The 16,535-nt window shown below is 39.9% G+C and overlaps 1 protein-coding gene across 3 annotated transcripts in view; it reads left to right on the top strand.

Annotated features, from left to right (window-relative positions):
* Window positions 1-12,249, top strand: part of LOC133651715 (dedicator of cytokinesis protein 7-like) — an 81,395-nt gene extending 69,146 nt beyond the window's left edge. For 2 of the 3 annotated variants that reach the window (XM_062049768.1, XM_062049767.1), the window contains 5 exons: window positions 267-503; window positions 573-716; window positions 6,331-6,437; window positions 6,512-6,685; window positions 11,166-12,249. In XM_062049768.1, coding sequence (XP_061905752.1) covers window positions 267-503; window positions 573-716; window positions 6,331-6,437; window positions 6,512-6,685; window positions 11,166-11,208 — 705 coding nt within the window. In that variant the 3' untranslated portion in view covers window positions 11,209-12,249. The remainder of the gene's footprint in view (window positions 1-266; window positions 504-572; window positions 717-6,330; window positions 6,438-6,511; window positions 6,686-11,165) is intronic. The other variant, XM_062049769.1, reaches the window with a different exon arrangement.
* The last annotated feature ends 4,286 nt before the right edge of the window (window positions 12,250-16,535 follow it).

Genomic DNA, 16,535 nt, shown 5'->3' with positions numbered 1-16,535 from the left:
ATATACAGTATGTCTTTCCAAGCCAGCATCTGTTGTAATACACATTGAATAATATATATGTGTTGTATATACAGTATGTCTTTCCAAGCCAGCATCTGTTGTAATACACATTGAATAATATATTTGTGTTGTATATACAGTATGTCTTTCCAAGCCAGCATCTGTTGTAATACACATTGAATAATATATTTGTGTTGTATATACAGTATATATGTCTTTTCATGAAAGGAATAAAAAGAAATGATGAAAAGTCTACTACTCTTCAGGCCTACCTCCAGATCACCTACGTGGAGCCTTTCTTTGACACGTATGAGTTGAAAGAAAGGATCACCTACTTTGACAAGAACTACAACCTGCGCACCTTCATGTACTGCACACCCTTCACGCTGGACGGCCGCGCTCACGGCGACCTGCACGAGCAGTACAAGCGCAAAACCATCCTCACCGCCTCACACGCCTTCCCGTACATCAAGACACGCATCAACGTGGTTCACAAGGAGGAGGTAATGTCTGCTCACCGCTCTACACAGCAGGGGGGAAAGGAGAATACCCTCATTTGTTTGTTGTTCTAGATCATTCTGGTGCCCATCGAGGTGGCCATTGAAGACATGCAGAAGAAGACACAAGAGCTGGCATTTGCCACCAACCAGGACCCGTCTGACTCCAAGATGCTGCAAATGGTGTTGCAGGGCTGCGTGGGCACCACCGTCAACCAGGTGCTCTTCTTTACCACTCTCTCCTTTACCACTCTCTCCTTTACCACTCTCTCTTCTACTTCTTTACCACTCTCTCTTCTACGTCTTTACCACTCTCTCTTCTACTTCTTTACCACTCTCTCTTCTACTTCTTTACCACTCTCTCTTCTACTTCTTTACCACTCTCTCTTCTACTTCTTTACCACTCTCTCTTCTACTTCTTTACCACTCTCTCTTCTACTTCTTTACCACTCTTCTCTTCTACTTCTTTACCACTCTCTCTTCTACTTCTTTACCACTCTCTCTTCTACTTCTTTACCACTCTCTCTTCTACTTCTTTACCACTCTCTCTTCTACTTCTTTACCACTCTTCTCTTCTACTTCTTTACCACTCTCTCTTCTACTTCTTTACCACTCTCTCTTCTACTTCTTTACCACTCTCTCTTCTACTTCTTTACCACTCTCTCTTCTACTTCTTTACCACTCTCTCTTCTACTTCTTTACCACTCTCTCTTCTACTTCTTTACCACTCTCTTTTCTACTTCTTTACCACTCTCTCTTCTACTTCTTTACCACTGTCTGTTGTAAAAAGACTATAGATAAATGTTATCCATATATTTATAGACAAATATTAGGTTTTTTTATTCTTTAATAACATCAACTTGTCAGCTTTTTGTCCTATTTTTACATTTTGATACAGAGAGATTTTTTATTTATTGTATTAATTGAAGGTATGTACATTTATATGTACATGCTGTATCGGGACAGATCCATTAAGAGTTTGAGCAGAAATATGTGGTATAGTCATTTACTATACACAATACAACATTAACAAAATGATGTGTCACATGAATGATTTTTGAAGTAACACCTTAGTGACATGAAAAAAACACAATTAATGTAAAAAAAAACAACCTGGTGTTTACTTTTTGATATCAAAATAAAACACAAAGCAGTTTGACTAATGAAGATGAAGTCTAATAAACAAGCTTTGTTCTTCTTCAACACCTCCTAGTGGTTCAGTACAACAATTTGGCCAGCAAAACAAAACCGGGAGTGATCCTTCTCACATCGAATAAACAATCTTCACAGCCTGCGTTCAATTCGATGAGATGACAAAACATTTTAGCGAGTATTGATGTTATTTGAACACTGATACAGTTTGCAGTTAAATAAAGGAGGAGTGAACATCCCAGTAAACAAAGTAAAGACTTTATTAACAAGTTGTGACAACGTTCACGACACATCGCCTGCTGCAAAACATCAAATAGTTTTCTCCTTCGCTGTATACTTTTAGTGTGGGGACAAGTGTCTCCAATATTGTCCACACCTGTCTCCATCTAAACACAGCAGTGTCTCTTAAACGCACGGCAGGAAGCGAGGGAAAATTACGTTAAAACAAGCACTTGGCTCCGTTTACTCCGAAGTGAAATTCCCGAGCAAAGTCCGTGTAGTTAGTCCGCCATGATCATCAAGACAAACACCGCGCATGCGCCTGACTTCCTGTTGCCGAAAATGCATTAATAAATGACGGTTTTTCGGTAATTAAACGGTATTAACTATTGCAAATTATCATTATACCGTTTACTATCACATCACAAGTCCGTTAACAAGTAAAAAGTCACGGCATGTTCTTGCTGCAAATGTTGGTCAATTTTTGGGGCCAATCACACTATACACAGAACACATAAAATACAGTCATGAAAATACTTCCTCCAAGAATTCAATAAAAGGAAGTCTCAATAATGAAACCACTATGCTGCTGAGTTACCACTGTGCATTTCATGGTACATAATCTTTTCACATGTTCAAAGATGGCCTCTTTACCCTTCATGATGGTCGAGGCGTGGTTCTGGGTATGCGGCCTATAGGATTGCTCCACTTTCTAAGCAATTTACAGTGTCTAATTTCACTTTCCTTTCCTTTGATACGCTGCCAACAGAAGTCTTGTTTCCCGCTTGGGAGAGACTTTAATGAAAGGAAAAAAACCAAAGTGACATTGTCCTTCTTCAGTGTAGCAACGCACAACTAGGTATTCTCCCGCCACTTCTCTTTTTATACGTTATTCAGCATTTATGGTAACACAAAGATCGCCTGTACTGTATTTGTATTAAAGGAGTAATCATTTTTTGGCCATTTACTGTATTTTCCGGACCATAGGGTGCACCGGATTATAAGGCGCACTGCTGATGAGCGGGTCTATTCAGGTCTATTTTCATACATAAGGTGCACTGGGTTATAAGGTGCATTAAAGGGGTCATATTATTATGATTGTTTTCTAACTGTAAAAGACTTCCTTGTGGTTTAAAGCAGTGTTTTTCAACCTTTTTTGAGCCAAGGCACATTTTTTGCGTTGAAAAAACACGGAGGCACACCACCAGCAGAAATCATTAAAAAACGAAACTCAGTTGACAGTAAAAAGTGGTTGTCGCAAGTGTTGGATATGAATTCAAACCATAACCAAGCATGCATCACTATAGCTCTTGTCTCAAAGTAGGTGTACTGCCACCACCTGTCACATCACACCCTGACTTATTTGGAGTTTATTGCTGTTTTCCTGTGTGTAGTGTTTTACTTCTTGTCTTGCGCTCCTATTTTGGTGGCTTTTTCTCTTTTTTTGGTATTTTCCTGTAGCAGTTTCATGTCTTCCTTTGAGCGATATTTCCCGCATCTACTTTGTTTTAGCAATCAAGAATATTTCAGTTGTTTTTATCCTTCTCTGTGGGGACATTGTTGATTGTCATGTCATGTTCGGATGTACTTTGTGGACGCCGTCTTTGCTCCACAGTAAGTCTTTGCTGTCGTCCAGCATTCTGTTTTTGTTTACTTTGTAGCCAGTTCAGTTTTAGTTTCGTTATGCACAGCCTTCCCTAAGCTTCAATGCCTTTTCTTAGGGGCACTCACCTTTTGTTTATTTTTGGTTTAAGCATTAGACACCTTTTTACCTGCACGTTACCTCCCGCTGTTTCTGACATCTAGAAAGCAATTAGCTACCGGCTGCCACCTACTGATATGGAAGAGTATTACACGGTTACTCTGCCCAGCTCTAGACAGCACCGACACTCAACAACAACACATCATTTGCAGACTATAATTACTGCTTTGCAAAAAATATTTTTAACCCAAATAGGTGAAATGAGATCATCTCCCACGGCACACCAGACTGTATCTCACGGCACACTAGTGTGCCGCGGCACAGTGGTTGAAAAACACTGGTCTACATAACATGTAATGCTGGTTCTTTGCTCAAAATGTTGCATAGATGATGTTTTACACATCATCTTCAACTCACTTTCTGACCGTTTTGTGGGCGCTCTTATTTACGTGCCTCCACTTGGACAGCGTCATCTTTGTTATAGCGGTGTAGCGTGCAAGGACGGGAGTGGAAGAAGTGTCAAAAGATGGCGCTAACTGTTTTAATGACATTCACACTTTACTTCAATCAATAACGGAGCAGCATCTCCTCATCCGGAAACAACAACACAGGAAATGTGGCCCGTGAAATACCATCTGACCGGAACTCTAATAAGTAAAGTTCCTTGGGTGAATAATGTAAAGTCACTACACCGGTATGTTTTAGTGCTTTAATGGTGAGTTTACTGACAGATATAAGTAAGAACTTTACACTACTTTATATTAGAAATGGCAACAGTGGAGGATGAATGTCACATAACAAGAAGATAGAGAAAAAGAAGAAGCTTATCCACTACGGTGTCGGAACGGACTACAAAGGCGGATGCGCGCACATTTTCAGAACTTATGCAGATCCCAAATACAGATCAGCAGGTACCAGAAGCTAAGAAAAATTGCTTTTGCATAATATTGTGAAACAAAACAGCAGATAATATGTTTTACCTTATACACACAGCATAATAATACTCCTATGTTGAAGCACAGTACAATCCATCATAGCTTACCAAAGTCCTACTAAAACATTTTGATAGATTTTTGAGCGCCGTGTGTAATGTTCTATATTTTCAATGGAACATATAAAATGTTGGTGTTGATGAGTCATATTGCAGTCTACACATATCTCTTATGTGTGACTGCCATCATATTGCAGTCTACACGTATCTCTTATGTGTGACTGCCATCATATTGCAGTCTACATGTATCTCTTATGTGTGACTGCCATCATATTGCAGTCTACACGTATCTCTTATGTGTGACTGCCATCATATTGCAGTCTACATGTATCTCTTATGTGTGACTGCCATCATATTGCAGTCTACATGTATCTCTTATGTGTGACTGCCATCATATTGCAGTCTACATGTATCTCTTATGTGTGACTGCCATCATATTGCAGTCTACACGTATCTCTTATGTGTGACTGCCATCATATTGCAGTCTACATGTATCTCTTATGTGTGACTGCCATCATATTGCAGTCTACACATATCTCTTATGTGTGACTGCCATCATATTGCAGTCTACATGTATCTCTTATGTGTGACTGCCATCATATTGCAGTCTACATGTATCTCTTATGTGTGACTGCCATCATATTGCAGTCTACACGTATCTCTTATGTGTGACTGCCATCATATTGCAGTCTACATGTATCTCTTATGTGTGACTGCCATCATATTGCAGTCTACACATATCTCTTATGTGTGACTGCCATCATATTGCAGTCTACACGTATCTCTTATGTGACTGCCATCATATTGCAGTCTACATGTATCTCTTATGTGTGACTGCCATCATATTGCAGTCTACACGTATCTCTTATGTGTGACTGCCATCATATTGCAGTCTACACGTATCTCTTATGTGTGACTGCCATCATATTGCAGTCTACACGTATCTCTTATGTGTGACTGCCATCATATTGCAGTCTACACGTATCTCTTATGTGTGACTGCCATCATATTGCAGTCTACACGTATCTCTTATGTGTGACTGCCATCATATTGCAGCCTACATGTTTCTCTTATGTGTGACTGCCATCATATTGCAGTCTACATGTATCTCTTATGTTTGACTGCCATCATATTGCAGTCTACACATATCTCTTATGTGTGACTGCCATCATATTGCAGTCTACATGTATCTCTTATGTGTGACTGCCATCATATTGCAGTGTACATGTATCTCTTATGTGTGACTGCCATCATATTGCAGCCTACATGTATCTCTTATGTGTGACTGCCATCATATTGCAGCCTACACGTATCTCTTATGTGTGACTGCCATCATATTGCAGCCTACATGTATCTCTTATGTGTGACTGCCATCATATTGCAGCCTACACGTATCTCTTATGTGTGACTGCCATCTACTGGTCACACTTATCATTTCACCATGTACCAAATAAAATAGCTTCGAGGTGGGTAAGCACAACCAAAATGATTCTGTACATTAGGCACACTGGGTTATAAGGCGCACCGTCGAGTTTTGAGAAAATGAAAGGATTTTAAGTGTGCCTTATAGTCCAGGAAATAGGGTAAGTGCAATGATGGTATGATGCTGTGGCACTCCGCTTGTGTATTCATCGTCTATTGTGTTAAAAATGTCGTCAAGCCTGCATCACTTTGGAATGTCAATCCCCTCTCTATGTGGGGCTTGAAGTCGGAGCTGTGGAGGTTGACATTGTTCAGCACACATGTAACCAGCAGCCTCCCCCTAACAGGGCCCCCTGGAGGTGGCGCAGGTCTTTCTGGCCGACATTCCCAACGACCCCAAGCTGTTCCGCCACCACAACAAATTGCGTCTGTGCTTTAAGGACTTTGCTAAAAGGTGATGACACGCTCTGAGGTCCGTATTGTGTGCCTTGTAAAAACCAACACACGCCTTCCCTTGCTTGTGTGCAGGTGTGAGGACGCCCTGAGGAGGAACAAGTCTCTGATTGGGCCCGACCAGAAGGAGTACCACCGGGAGCTGGAGAGGAACTACACTAAACTTAAAGAAGCGCTCGGCCCTCTCCTCAACCGCAAGATCCCCCAGCTGTACAAAACTCTGACGACTGCAGCTCAACCAACACAGCGGTAACTTGAGACATTAAACACACACACTCACACACACACACACACACACAATAAGCTCACACAGCTTTTCCACCCCCTTCACACTCAAGAAGAACCTTAATGTGTCACACTCCAGGAAATGAGGTGACGCACCAGTGTAGCAAAAAGAATCATTACAAGCAGCTTCTATTTGACTCCAGAAAGTGCCTCCATCTTTCTTTTCATTTGCTTTTAGGATCATCTAGTGTTGTCCCATACCAATATTTTAGTACCGATACTTTTCTGTACTTTTTTAAATAAAGGGGACCACAAAAAATGTAATTATTGGCTTTATTGTAACAACAAATGTTAGTGTACATGAAACATATGTTTATTATTGTCATTTAGTCCTTCAATAAAATGTTGAACATACTAGACAACTTGTCTTTTAGTAGTAAGTAAACAAACAAAGACTCCTAATTAGTCTGCAGTAACATATTGTGTCATTTATACACCTATTATTTTGTACACATTATGAGGGACAAACTGTAAAAATGGATTATTAATCTACTTGTTCATTTACTGTTAATATCTGCTTATTTTCTCTTTTAACATGTTCTATCTACACTTCTGTTCAAATGTAATAATCACTTATTCTTCTCTTCTTTGATACTTGACATTAGTTTTGGATGATACCACACATTTAGGTATGGATGTGATACCAAGTAGTTACAGGATCATACATTGGTCATATTCAAAGTCCTCATGTGTCCAGGGACATATTTACTGACTTTATAAACATAATATACATTTTTAAAAAAGGAAAAAAGATTGTGTGATGATAAAAAATATCAATGTAATTGTAGTAGTATCAACTAGATACGCTCCTGTACTTTGTATCATTACAGTGGATGTCAGGTGTAGATCCACCCATGGCGTTTTGGTTACATTCTTCGAGGTGGTATAGTACCGAATAGGATTCATTAGTATGGCGGTAATATACTAATACGGGTATACCGTACAACAACTCTAGTATCATCCGTGTCATTTTAGGCTCTGCTGGTGTGTAACCTCAACTGGAGATACAACTATCAGTGTACCAAATGCTTATGACTGCTGGCTGATAAAGTGATGTGGCAGCTTATCCTCATTGCTTTTTGAACGTTGATACTCTTTTCAGCGGCTAACCACAAAATGATTATTCACCGCCCCTCCAAGTTGTTATTACTAACACTCTTCCTCAGTAGGACAAAAAAAGTCAGTTTCATTTCAAAGGCATGCAGCAGCACATTTGCATGGAAGGTGTTAAAAGGCCAGTGTTTTCACTGAACACTTTCAGATCTGTGTGGTGTAAACAAGAGACAGAGACAACATCATTTGAATCAGTCTCTGTTCAAACCGCCTTTTAGACCCTGACCATGACCACTGCATAGTAGACCACATCTATTCATACATGAATACATTTACACCCCCAAAATGGATTTGACGCTACCTGTTGAGTGGCACTTTTTTTGCAGTCTAATTAGTAATAATTGGCTAGTTGTAGGTGGCTAGCAATGCAGCTAATGGGGGCAATCTATTTCGGCCTCTAAATCACTTCCATCCAAAAACTACCAACAATACTTTATTTAGGTTTTATAATAACCCAGCTGTAGCGACATTGTTATTGTCATGGCCTTGCGACCGCATGCTACGGCATTAGCAATAAGCTAGTTTTGTGTTAGCAGCTGAATGGATTTTAAGTTTGTAATACACAACACAATGCGATAAGACACCAATCTGTACTGACTGAAAACCACGAACAATCATATTGCAGTATCTGTAAAGTATTATTTCATGTTTTGTTTGTACACAGCTAGCCAGGCAGTGTATGTAGTGTAGTTGTAATTACTAGCATGACGTGCTGCATGTATTATGATCAATAGTATAGTGACTTCATCGATGAACAGTTGTCTGTTAGGTCCAGCTGGCCGGGGATGTTTTTTTCCTGTTCATTTTGGGTTAGCACTCCATTTATGTTGGCTTAGCTTGGCTCCAAGTTCCACATTTACACAGTAAAGTCACGCCGACCTCACGCTCTCTGCTTCCGTCGGCTACAATGTTTCACCTTCTCTTTGCGCTTGCGTCTATAACCAGCCGTTTATTCTCCGTATATTCAGGTTAGGCCTGGGCGATATATTGATTTATATATGTCCATATATTTGAGTTTTTTGTTGCAGACGGTTTAAAAAATAAAAACATCTATTTTTTTTCCCCTTTCTTGCCCCTCAAAAGCTTTCATAGCTTGCGCCGTCCTTGGCATACCAAGGAAAACATGGCTAACGCTAAGGCTAACGACAGCGTGACGTTTATTCCAAAGAAAAGAAAAGTGTTGTCAGTACTTTGGTTTTGCGGTTAAAGGCATTGAAAAAATGCCTGCACGCTGCAAAGTTTATTTTAAAAAGGCAGCAGCACAACAAACTTATCCCAGCATCTGAAACTGAAGCCTCCAGTCCGCAACAACAAACTACTACAGGCTAAAAATCAGAATCATTGACAGCAGGTATGTGTGATGATAGCATGTACGGTGAGAAAGGATCACTAAAGCAGTCATTCTGCACACGTGTGAATGGAAAAGCTTGCATTCATCCACTTGCCAAAAGAAAAAGTGAAAGGACAAAGTGTTTCTTGTGTCATGCATCTACTTTACACTGGTAGTCAAATACAAGCGGTTGTAAATGTCCAAGCATTCCCCACAGAAGCAGAGAGCCAGGCATGCAGGGCACCTCCACAAGCCTGCTGTGAAAGGAGAGGTGTGGAAACGTGCAGAACAACTCCTAAAACGTGAGGCATGGCCTCTGACGAGCGGGTGTCTTGACTTGCAGTAGTGCTAAGAAGACAGAGGCTGGACAAAGAAATAACCAAAAAAACATGCAAAAATAGAAATATAAACCAAAAAGTCAGAATGTAACTAGATGATGTGTGAATGCTCCAGTGCTGAAGTTGAAGTGAAATGCTGACAGAATGTAGTAGGAATGGAAGAATACTTTCAATGTTGAAGAGTTTGAATTTCCAGGAAAACTGTCATTTGGTTTGGAAGTTGGGAAAGTGTTAGTTTGAATGTCCAGGATGAGTGGAATGTGTTGATGTTGGAATGCTTTGAATGGGTTGAAAAATGTGAGAATTGTGGAACTTACAAAAATGTCCCATTCATTTCAATGGGAACTTCATGGGAATTTTGGGAAAAGCGGGAATTTTTTGGGAAAGTGCTAAAAAATGTGAATGTTCAGAATGAGTTGAAATGGTTGGTGTTGGGATTTTTCAAAATGGTGGAGAAATGTTGAAGTAGTAACATTTTTAATTGAGAAATGGTATTACAGAATGCCTGGAGTTTCGGGAAAACACGGAAATATTCCAGTTCAAAAAACAACTTAGTTTTTTGTCCTGATTGAGAGGAATGTTTGGATGGTGGAACGGTTGAAGTGGGTTGACAAATGTGGAAGGAGTAGTCGAAAGAAAAAAAAGTGGAAATAGGGTTTGAAAAACCAGGAATTCTGGGAAATCCTCAAATTTTTTTGAGCTTGGAAAAATGTTAGTTTGAATGTCCAGAATGGTGGAATGTGGTGAAGGTGGGATGCTTTGAATAGGTTGAAATGGTGGAAGTTTGAAAAATGGTCCAATTCATTTTGAATGGGGAAAATGTTCTGGGAAAGCTGGAATTCTGGGAATATTCTGGAATAGGCTGAACAGTTTGAAGTTTGAATTGGGTGAAAAATGTGGAAGGTAGAGCGCGCTGGAGAAGAAGAAGAAGAAGAAACAGATGAATTTTGCTGTAGAAAAGCATGTGTGAGTGATAAAAAGTTGGAATGTTGTAAAGAATAATAACACAATCTTTGAATATATAATGTATGCTAATGTGTGGTGGGCAGTATGCTAATGACACAATGACGTCATGTTGAAGAATAAACACTCCTAATGATGTCATGTTGAAGAATAAACACTCCTAATGATGTCATGTTGAAGAATAAACACTCCTAATGATGTCATGTTGAAGAATAAACACTCCTAATGATGTCATGTTGAAGAATAAACACTCCTAATGATGTCATGTTGAAGAATAAACACTCCTAATGATGTCATGTTGAAGAATAAACACTCCTAATGATGTCATGTTGAAGAATAAACACTCCTAATGATGTCATGTTAAAGAATAAACACTCCTAATGATGTCATGTTGAAGAATAAACACTCCTAATGATGTCATGTTGAAGAATAAACACTCCTAATGATGTCATGTTGAAGAATAAACACTCCTAATGATGTCATGTTGAAGAATAAACACTCCTAATGATGTCATGTTGAAGAATAAACACTCCTAATGATGTCATGTTGAAGAATAAACACTCCTAATGATGTCATGTTGAAGAATAAACACTCCTAATGATGTCATGTTGAAGAATAAACACTCCTAATGATGTCATGTTGAAGAATAAACACTCCTAATGATGTCATGTTGACACTCATCTCTCTCTCTCACATGCAGGAACTCCTACAGTCGCTCCAGCCTTCGCAAAGTGGAGTCTTAAAGCTAACCTGACAGGAAGAGGCTCCGCCCCCTCCACTGACACACACGATATTTTGCTGCACACACACACACACGTCACCCTCACACCCCATCATCATCACACACACACACACACATTTGTCACTCCTAGCCCCTCCCCCTCTCACCTCCACAAGGTTTATACTGAAGTTATCTGCACTGCAAACATTATCTTTAGGGAGGCCCTGACACAACTCTGCATACACAGTACAGGGACTAGAATAGAAGACAACTCTGCATACTCTACAGGGACTAGAAGACAACTCTGCATACTCTACAGGGACTAGAAGACAACTCTGCATACACTGCCCAGGGACTAGAAGACAACTCTGCATACACTGCCCAGGGACTAGAAGACAACTCTGCATACACAGTACAGGGACTAGAAGACAACTCTGCATACACAGTACAGGGACTAGAAGACAACTCTGCATACACAGTACAGGGACTAGAATAGAAGACAACTCTGCATACTCTACAGGGACTAGAAGACAACTCTGCATACACAGTACAGGGACTAGAATAGAAGACAACTCTGCATACTCTACAGGGACTAGAAGACAACTCTGCATACTCTACAGGGACTAGAAGACAACTCTGCATACACTGCCCAGGGACTAGAAGACAACTCTGCATACACTGCCCAGGGACTAGAATAGAAGACAACTGCATACACTGCCCAGGGACTAGAAGACAACTCTGCATACACAGTACAGGGACTAGAAGACAACTCTGCATACACTGCCCAGGGACTAGAAGACAACTCTGCATACACTGCCCAGGGACTAGAAGACAACTCTGCATACACAGTACAGGGACTAGAAGACAACTCTGCATACACAGTACAGGGACTAGAAGACAACTCTGCATACACAGTACAGGGACTAGAAGACAACTGCATACACAGTACAGGGACTAGAAGACAACTCTGCATACACTGCCCAGGGACTAGAAGACAACTCTGCATACACAGTACAGGGACTAGAAGACAACTCTGCATACACAGTACAGGGACTAAAAGACAACTGCATACACAGTACAGGGACTAGAAGACAACTCTGCATACACAGTACAGGGACTAGAAGACAACTCTGCATACACAGTACAGGGACTAGAAGACAACTCTGCATACACAGTACAGGGACTAGAAGACAACTCTGCATACACAGTACAGGGACTAGAAGACAACTCTGCATACACAGTACAGGGACTAGAAGACAACTCTGCATACACAGTACAGGGACTAGAAGACAACTCTGCATACACAGTACAGGGACTAGAAGACAACTCTGCATACACAGTACAGGGACTAGAAGACAACTCTGCATACACAGTACAGGGACTAGAAGACAACTCTGCATACACAGTACAGGGACAAACAGTAAACACTCATCCTTCTGCATCTGATCTTAACTTTGGACCCAAACAAGTGTTTGGACTCCAAAGGGTTTTTTGCAACCAAAGGCTATTTTCTTTGATTAGGAGCCTTGTTGTCTTTAAGACTGTAGCAAAGCCTTGTTGTCTTTAAGACTGTAGCAAAGCCTTGTTGTGTTTGAGACTGTAGCAAAGTGCTGCTGGTGGCCATCTTACTTCAACAGTTTTTTAAATTGTTTGTTATCAGCAGACCAAATAACTGACATTCCTCTTATATGAATTGCTTGTGAAGACTGGAAGGTGAGTCCCAGGTGTGACTAATGAGTCCCAGGTCTGACTGAGTCCCAGGTGTGACTAATGAGTCCCAGGTCTCACTGAGTCCCAGGTGTGACTAATGAGTCCCAGGTCTCACTGAGTCCCAGGTGTGACTAATGAGTCCCAGGTCTCACTGAGTCCCAGGTGTGACTAATGAGTCCCAGGTCTCACTGAGTCCCAGGTGTGACTAATGAGTCCCAGGTGTGACTAATGAGTCCCAGGTCTGACTGAGTCCCAGGTGTGACTAATGAGTCCCAGGTCTGACTGAGTCCCAGGTGTGACTAATGAGTCTCAGAGGTCTGACTGAGTCCCAGGTGTGACTTATGAGTCCCAGATGTGACTAATGCTTTGACAAACCAAATATGTGACACTTCTTTCTACTGTACCAACTCTATTGCACTATTTGTCCACCAACACCATTTAGTACTGCTTCTTTTAGATACTACTTTTATTTATTTACATTTTTACTGCCTTCTATTAAATTCCTTTTTTTGACAATTTCTGTTTTTTGCTTTGATTTCAATTGTATTAATATTGTATCGATTAACACTTTGATCCTATTTCAATCCAAATCCCTTCTCAGTTCAACACCTTACTGCTTTACGACTGATTGACACAATATATTCTTTGGTGGAATGATTATAATGAAATATATTTTTTAGTGTAATGATTATAATGAAATATATTTTTTAGTATAATAATTATAATGAAATATATTTTTTTGTATAATAATTATAATTAAATATATTTTTTAGTATAATGATTATAATGAAATATATTTTTTAGTGTAATGATTATAATGAAATATATTTTTTAGTATAATAATTATAATTAAATATATTTTTTAGTATAATGATTATAATGAAATATATTCTTAGGTGGAATGAAACATTTAAAAAAACATGTTCCAGGTTGTAAAAGCTTCATGTGGTTGCATGGAGATGGCCTGAAAATTTATTTTGAAAAATGTATTCTTATTGTGTGAATGCTCCAAAGGAATCGCAGGCTTTCCCTTGACTAATTCCAAACGTTCCCAGATTTCCCAGAATTCCAGGTTTTCCAGGACATTTTTCCCATTCAAAATGAGGACATTTTTCAAACTTCAACCATTTCCACATTTGTCAACCTATTCAAACCATTCCACCTTCAAAACATTCCACCTTCAAAACATTCCACCTTCAAACCATTCCACCTTCAAAACATTCCACCTTCAAAACATTCCACCTTCAAACCATTCCACCTTCAAAACATTCCACCTTCAAACCATTCCACCTTCAAAACATTCCACCTTCAAAACATTCCACCTTCAAACCATTCCACCTTCAAAACATTTCACCTTCAAACCATTCCACCTTCAAACCATTCCACCTTCAAACCATTCCACCTTCAAAACATTCCACCGTTCTGTTTCCAGAATTCTTGCTTTTCCAAATCCCTATTTCCACCCTTTTTTCTGTCGACCACTCCTTCCACATTTGTCAACCCACTTCAACCGTTCCACCGTCCAAACATTCCTCTTAATCAGGACAAAAAACTAAGTTGTTTTTTGAACTGGAAAAATTCCCGGTATTCCTGGAATACCCTAATACCATTTCTCAATTAAAAATGTTACGACTTCAACATTTTCTGACCGATTTGAAAAATCCCAACATCAACCATTTCAAATCATTCAATACATTCAAGTCTTTTAACATTTTCCAAAAAATTCCCAAAATTCCATGAAATTCCCATTGAAATGAAGTGGACATTTTTCAAAGTCCCACATTTTTCATCTGAGTCAAACTGCTCCGACTTCAAAATATTCAGCCTGTTCAAAATGGTGTGCTCTCCATCAATTTAAAACAAATTACCAGATTTCCAGTTTTCAGGGACATTTTCCCCATTCAGATTGAATTGTCCATTTTTTTAACTTCCACTATTCGCACATTTTTCAACCAATTGAAACCATTCCAACATCAACACATTCCACTCATCAAACTAACACTTTCCCAAGTTCCAAACCTAATTCCGGTTTTCCTGGAAATTCAAACTCTTCAACATTCCAACTATTCTTCCATTCACACTACATTCTGCAGCATTTCACTTCAACTTCAGCATTGGAGCATTCACACATCATCTAGTTTTATTTTTATTGGTTTTTTTAATTGACTTTTGAAAATGATGAATCTATTTCGTAGCGGTATGAATAGAAATTGCAATTCGGATGTGAATCACATTTTTTTTGGTAACAGGTAAATGGAGTGTCAAACACAGGGTTTGGGTGAGAGTAAAATTTAAAAGAAAACAATGTCTTGTCAAATGAGAACTGTGGAGAAGAAGGATAACAAGCACATTTATAGACTCCAGTGGTAATTAATCATGTTTGCTTTACAAAAAGAACAACCTACAATGAAGTCTAAGCACGACTTTTTGAGATTTTTTTCATACTAATTAGCCAAGACTTAATTGATCCAATTGTCTTGTCTTTATGCAGGCTTAGTTCTAGCATGATATTGTACAATGAGTATAACAACATGGAGTACTAGTTGTGTCATGAGGGATCAGTCAGAAAGTTGATTGTTGCAATTGTCTTGTCTTTATGCAGGCTTAGTTCTAGCATGATATTGTACAATGAGTATAACAACATGGAGTACTAGTTGTGTCATGAGGGATCAGTCAGAAAGTTGATTGTTGCAATTGTCTTGTCTTTATGCAGGCTTAGTTCTAGCATGATATTGTACAATGAGTATAACAACATGGAGTACTAGTTGTGTCATGAGGGATCAGTCAGAAAGTTGATTGTTGCAATTGTCTTGTCTTTATGCAGCATGATCCTGCAATATGACTACAGATTTTACATAGGACTTTTTGAATGACATTAACTATATTAAGAAAACTGTTGTTTTTACAGTTTACAGTACTAAAAATGTATTTCCTTGAAACATTTTAAATAGTCAATGCTGCTCCCTTTTTATGTTAGATTATGCTGAGACTTTTAATTGACATCCCAATCCTCAGTGAATCTAGGAAAGTTATTCTGAAGAGATCCCTCTTTTAAATGTCTTGTGCCTCCATTGCTCTGTGATGTGTAATTATATGCCAAGAGGATTGTGGTGTTTCTATTTCTTCTTTAAACCTCCCACAGACCCTCAATCCACTGATGGAGACCCGAAAAGGTCGACTATGGTCTGTGTAAGAGCATCTTCCCAAAGCCCCCTGCTGGCTGAGATGTACACTGCTGGCCCTTTAAGAGGAGGAGGAGGTGGGGCCTGTCAGCATCCTGACTGAGATGTGTACTGCACGCTGCTGGCCCTTTAAGAGGAGGAGTGGGCGTGGCCTGTCAGCATCCTGGCTGAGATGTGTACTGCACGCTGCTGGCCCTTTAAGAGGAGTGGGCGGGGCCTGTCAGCATCCTGGCTGAGATGTGTACTGCACGCTGCTGGCCCTTTAAGAGGAGTGGGCGGGGCCTGTCAGCATCCTGGCTGAGATGTGTACTGCACGCTGCTGGCCCTTTAAGAGGAGTGGGCGGGGCCTGTCAGCATCCTGACTGAGATGTGTACTGCACGCTGCTGGCCCTTTAAGAGGAGTGGGCGTGGCCTGTCAGCATCCTGACTGAGATGTGTACTGCACGCTGCTGGCCCT

The sequence above is a fragment of the Entelurus aequoreus genome, linkage group LG06 (genome assembly GCF_033978785.1).
Source record: "Entelurus aequoreus isolate RoL-2023_Sb linkage group LG06, RoL_Eaeq_v1.1, whole genome shotgun sequence".
NCBI lineage: Eukaryota > Metazoa > Chordata > Actinopteri > Syngnathiformes > Syngnathidae > Entelurus > Entelurus aequoreus.
This window is presented reverse-complemented; position numbering and strand designations above follow the sequence as displayed.